Source organism: Sarcophilus harrisii, chromosome 6 (genome assembly GCF_902635505.1).
Source record: "Sarcophilus harrisii chromosome 6, mSarHar1.11, whole genome shotgun sequence".
Classification (NCBI taxonomy): Eukaryota; Metazoa; Chordata; class Mammalia; order Dasyuromorphia; family Dasyuridae; genus Sarcophilus; species Sarcophilus harrisii.
In genome coordinates this window covers 247,009,020-247,015,019 of record NC_045431.1, presented here as the reverse complement: position 1 = coordinate 247,015,019, position 6,000 = coordinate 247,009,020, and the positions used below count along the sequence as shown (strand labels likewise).

Here is a 6,000-nt window from a genome sequence, read left to right as displayed (position 1 = left end):
TATCTCCTCTTCCCACTGACTGTAGAACTTATCCCAGTCTTAGAGTGAGCATTGTCAACTGAATGAAATCCATATTGAAAAAAGATAAATTGTCTGGAAGAAATGAGTATGTGCCCCTGATTTAAGGTCATTGCTAGGTTTTGGAAATACACATAATGTGGCTGTGAAAAATTTTAAAGACATTCTGTTTTTATTTTGACAATACCATCAGGCTATATTCCTAACAATGGAATTATTGATCAAAATCTAGGATAAGTTTTGTGAACTTTATTGTACACTGAAAGATAACTCTAGAAAGCTTCTACATGTTTACTAATATAATTGAACAGATTAATGATATGGATGGTGAAGAGCTCATTTGAACTGGATACCAACTCAAAAATGTAACTGCATCTACATAGATGTATTAGTTACTCATAACTCTGGGTGCCAGCAGTGCTAGCTCACTATGGTAACCATCCAATATTTCCCATAAAAATAAACCATGCTTCTGCCTGGAAAACATGTAGAGGTTCCTTCATCCATGGTCTAGTATCTAATGCATAGCTATGTCTTTACGACCATTGTTAAAAAGCTGTAAAACAAATAGAACTGTTGTAGAAAAGGTATACTAGGAATTCTCTGTGTTGAAACAAACAGATTAGGAGGATGCTGTTGGTGATTATTTTTTATTTACAAAGAGGACTTTGATATGTCACATTTTAACTTGAGAGTGATTGGATTTAAATCAGGCAGAATTGCACAAAGTCATCATCCTTATTCTCTCTTCCAGAATAATTGAAGTCTAATGGCAAAACAAAAGTCAAGATGATTGATGATGGCCCAGGATACAGCAGATGACCTTGTACCTTTGATGTCCAACCAAGCTCTCAGTTCTTCACTGTTGGAATCTTTACAAAGTGTTAAGCCATTAGAGTTGATAGAGACAATAATTATCTAATTTAGCATGGTTCAATATGATTGATTTGATCTTAGAAGGAGATATTTTGGGTCAGAACTTGAAACAAGGTACTAAGTACAACTGATAGAAATGACGTTTGTGTTCACACCTTTAGAGAGCTCATAAGTATTTAAATACTCATTGGAGTTCACATGTTTGGGAGATTTCAGGGTTTAGAAAGAGATATCTGAATTCATATTTCCCTTAATCCCTGCCTCCAGAAGGCAGAGTCAGCCTTTTACACTCAGCATAAATACAGCTCCAGTGAGGAAGAATTTCTCTGGAACATTGACTGGGGTCTGAGAGGAGCACTCTGTGAGGAAGCCCACAAGCCCTTTCTCTGAGACAAGAGAAATTCATTGCATCTTCCAACCTGATGCTGGCTGGAGGCTGAAGAAAGCAGAGGCAGAAGCCAAGGACAAAGCTGCAGGCAGTTCTTAGAACCAAGCAGAGAGATAGGCCTGAGCTAATCGGGCTATATTGAAGGACACAATAAAAGATCTGAACTTTTACCAGCTGGCATCGATTTTGGAGTAATTATTTACTTGTAATTGAAATTAAAGCTGCCTCCAGAAAGCCTCCCCAAGAAACCTACATGCTCCCAGAGAGAACCATCACATTATTATTATTTTAAAGAAGAGAAAAACACCAACACTCCACAGAACCACTTTAGCTGCCTCCATGGCCACTGAACAAATTGTTCTCTTCTGCCCATTCCGCTGAAGGTCATCTTTATATTTTGGGGGTAGACATCTCTCTAAGTCACCAAGAAGTTTGAGATCCATCACTAAGCTGCAACCTTGTTTAGCCCATCTCCCAAGAAGTTGTTACCATGCTGTGAATTCTACAGCTTCTTGGAACCATGGGTGAGAGTTGGGTAACAGGTGGGCATTACAAGCGAATAAGAAATCCTGGAAAGGCCTTGTACCAAATGGAGGAGAAAAGCTGTGCATATGAAGGGAGAAGGATACGTAGGAGAATTCTCAGCCTGTGCTGAAGGGAAGCTCCTAAAGATTCAGTGTATCCTCCAACAAAGATGAAAGGCAAACACATTTGTACTGAGAGCTGTGGATAAGATGACTTCTCCTCAACAGCTCATATCTGCTTACTCAGAACAATTTCCAGGCTCTCTTTTGGTTTTAGGAAGTTTGCTTGAGAATCCCCTGCTTTTGGAGGTTGGGAATATCAATACTTTTTTTTGTTTGGAAAGTGTATGAGGTTACTAGGGCCGATGCATGGCTGTAGGGCCTCTCTAAAGGTATCCTGGAAGGTGCAGATATGGGAATCATCAGTCACATTGTAGAAAGAGATGCAGCCAGCTTCATAGTCTAGGAAAACCCCCATTACCTTGGGGGCCACTCCCAAGTGGAGACGGGTTGGAGGGCTAGAGAGAATCCAGTACTCATTCTCTTTCCTCAGAGAGAGAGTCCAGAACCCATTTATCGGTGTGATCTCACACCCCTGTTTTCTCATGACTGACTCCTTACAGAGTCCCACAATCCACTTCATCATATCTTCTACCTGCACCTCCCAGTAGCATCGTCCTGAAGTGAATCTCTCCTTGCCCAGCACACAGTTCATGCTCTCCATACCCGCAATGTTGTTTCTGTGAGAGGAAGAACTAAAGCTTTTTCCATCCATTCGAGGAAGGAGGAAAGGACCAACTGTGCTGACATCCAAAGTGACATCCACTGCAAAGAAATGTACACATTTAATCCCAGGGTTCAAACAAGAGCCTACAGCTATGCTCTCTCACTTCGATTGACCCTCCCTGTGATGTGCTTTATTAAATGATCCTTCATCTCTTGATGACTCCCTAGAATATATTTCCTAACTGCTATTCCAAATTACCACCAAGTTCAAGGCCCCAAATACTCCTCCAGAGATGCCCACATACAGATTGAGTCAATGCATTCCCCCCAATTTTGTTGAAAAATGCAAGATCATCTGGCCCAACTTCTTTCATCTTCCCTTTTTTCTTAAAAATATTTTTGTCTTTTCACATGCGCTGTCTCAATTTTCACTGTCTCAGAAGAATGTGTTTTCCAATTTTACATTTACTGCCCCCTTTACCATTAAGCACACACATACACACACAAGCAAATAAAAATAACTAGCTTTAAGGTACAAAGTACCTTACAAATAATATGTCATTTTACCTACACAACAAAACTGGAAAGTTGTTACTATCTTGTTCCCATTTGCAACTAAGGAAACTGAGGTAAACTAGTTAAGTAACTTGCCTCTGGTAACACAGTCATTATTTGAAACCAATTTTGAACTCAGTCTTGCTGAGTTCAGTGTGTCCCTGAGCTGCTGAATCTATTTTGTTTCTATTATAGTATAGTTACACTTCCTTGAAATCATGACTCATATACTTTCTAGGTTAGGGTTCCTTTTACTGTATTAGGAAGGAACAGTTAGAAAGGTAAGAGAAAAAAAACATGGGGAAAGGGATGTCAAATAATAGTATACTGATACAAAGTCCAGGAGAAGACAGTTCAAGAAGGGGTATATGAAATAAAATCAAACAAAATAAGTACATTCTTTGAAAACCTTAAAATTCTACATAAATATGAACCATTTTTCACAGAATCACAAAATTTCAGTTAGAAGAACTTGAGGCCTTTCAGCCCAATGTGCAACTGAAAGAGAATTACTTCAAATAAGAATGTTAAATAAGTTGTTAGTCAATAGACAAACATGAATTAAGTGCTTACTTTGAGCCAAACTATACTAAGTACTGGCTTAAATCAAGTTACAACCATTTCTTAATCACCTACTATAAACAAGTAAATTCTGAGGATACAAAAAGAGAGAATGAAACGAAGACTTCAGTTTAGGGAAAAGTAGAACATAGATTTTAGTTAGAAGGGACCTGGGAAGCCAACTTATTCCCCAGCCCACACACACACCCTTTTTACAGATGAGGCAACCAAGTCCTGGAGAGTTTAAATGCCTTTAAGAAAAGCTGGTTAAATAAAAATGAGAGAATTGTAGCCCATACCCTTGACCCTAAAATCAACACTCCACCCTCCACCACTTTGTCTTCAGACCATACTTTTGCCTTATAGAGATCTGTAATTGTCCAGTTTTTCTTTACCTCTTACTTGTTTTGCATTTTTTTTCCATCTGCTTTCTGTGTCCAAGCAGAATAATTGTAATCCCTATTTCACACGGCAGCTTTTCAAATACTTGAACAACTTAAATATGTTCATTTATATTAAAAAAAATACAGCTATGATTTTATACAGTACCTGCTATTTACAATCCTCCCATATATATATATATAGTATGCTTTATAATTATCTCATTTCATCTTCACAACAACCTTGAAAGGCAGAGAATCCCCATTATGATCTCCATTCTACAGTGGAAAAATTGAGGTAAACTGAAGCTAAATGACTTGCTCAACATCATATCAATAGTGTCTAAAGCTGGATTTGAACTTAGCTCCTCTTGACTCCATGTCCAGTGTGCAATTCAGTGTACCACCAAGCTTTCCCAACATGTCTAGCTTAAATATCCACAGCTAATTAAACAGTTTCTCACTTACCATCAATTTAAGGCCCTTAACAACCCCGATTTCCCTTCCCTGGAGTCTCAACTTATAAATGTCCTTCCTAATATATGGCACCCACAACTAAAATCATTAATACTTCCGATGTACGCAATGTACAGTGGAACTCTCATCTTCCTAGTCTTGGCTATTATTAAGCTTCTTTCAATGAGTATTTGGAAGGTATTAGATTCTTCTCTGTCATTCAACACTGTTGAATTAAATGGAGCTTGCAGGGCAAGACAGTTTATGCTCCCCTCTGATTCTGCTTATAGTCTCTTCAGTTTACCTCTGTATTTCTGGGCGGTTTGCAAGTCTGAAACAAAACCAAAAGAGGAAATAAGATTAAAATTCCAGCACAATGTAAAGAGGCTCAGTTTAGCTGCAACCACAGGGGCTGGGACCTGAACTATTCTCCATCTTTTACCCAGTCATCACTGATTGCTCAGACTCAGCTCTAGTCCTTCTTGAGTTCTATTAAGAATATTAGAATCCCTATTCTCATATTTTCAGCTCACTTTCAGAAAGTCCACACCTAGCCACATCGAGATTATTAATAATGATAAATATTACAATTCATAACTAGGTTCTTCCCACAAAATAGAAGCAATTAGCAAATATATTCAAAGCACAAATAAAATAAGATATTTTGTAGTAAATTTACTTATTCACAAAAGAAATTAATCAATAAGGATCATTAACTATTGGCACATTTTTCTGGGAGTCTGAGAGTCAGGCCTCACTAGTATAAAAAAATCAATTTTTGCATGCCTTTTAACTAATTATTTTCCAATTTTTATCTCTGCCATTGTTTAATTAAACTTCCAAATTTAGTTTCCTTTCTGGTGGTCTTTTCACCAAAGATGTTTCCCTTTATTCAAATCCACTTGATGCTGCTGCCACTACAATCATTCTGCCATACACTTTTACTACTTCTCATAGACCTAAATAGTTAAAACTCACAATGCTACTTACTCAAAGAAAAAAATACCAAAGGGCAATCAGAGTTAGCCAATCACCTTAGCTAAAGTTTACCTGGTTATGTTCCCACTGCTCTGGTTGCCATATAGGGTGCCATAACACCAGCATAGAATGGGACTTTAGTGGTCCAATGGGGAAAATAGGACTTTGTCCTCTTCCTACCTCATCCTAGAATGACATTTAATCATTTGCTAAATTACAGTCAAGAGGGAGTAAACAGGAAGCTGCATTCCGTTTAAAAGGTCCCCTGAGTCCTCAGATCTTCCTACTTTATAGCTAGTTATGGGATCTCCAGTCATTTGTGACTTAAAGTCAAGCCTTTAAATTCTCTCATGGTTGATTAGAAGCAGGCAACGAATATTTGCACATTCTGCAAAGAATGGTCTTTATGTGTTACGATTTATGGTAGTGTTTGCTTTTAGATATTTATAATCATGTAATTGTGAGGTCTTTTATTTTTGTATTTTGGGATGTTCTCCTCTAAAAAATGTTTGGGGTATAAATATTTCATTACAAAATT

At 37.8% G+C, this 6,000-nt stretch overlaps 1 protein-coding gene across 11 annotated transcripts in view; it reads right to left on the bottom strand.

The window, feature by feature from the left end:
* Positions 1 to 1,517: 1,517 nt before the first annotated feature.
* Positions 1,518 to 6,000, bottom strand: part of LOC111721515 (butyrophilin subfamily 3 member A3-like) — a 62,675-nt gene continuing 58,192 nt past the window's right edge. For all 11 annotated transcript variants that reach the window (XM_031941290.1, XM_031941291.1, XM_031941284.1 and 8 more), the window contains 2 exons: positions 4,789 to 4,815; positions 1,518 to 2,631 (listed from right to left, as the gene is read on the bottom strand). In XM_031941290.1, coding sequence (XP_031797150.1) covers positions 2,126 to 2,631; positions 4,789 to 4,815 — 533 coding nt within the window. In that variant the 3' untranslated portion in view covers positions 1,518 to 2,125. The remainder of the gene's footprint in view (positions 2,632 to 4,788; positions 4,816 to 6,000) is intronic.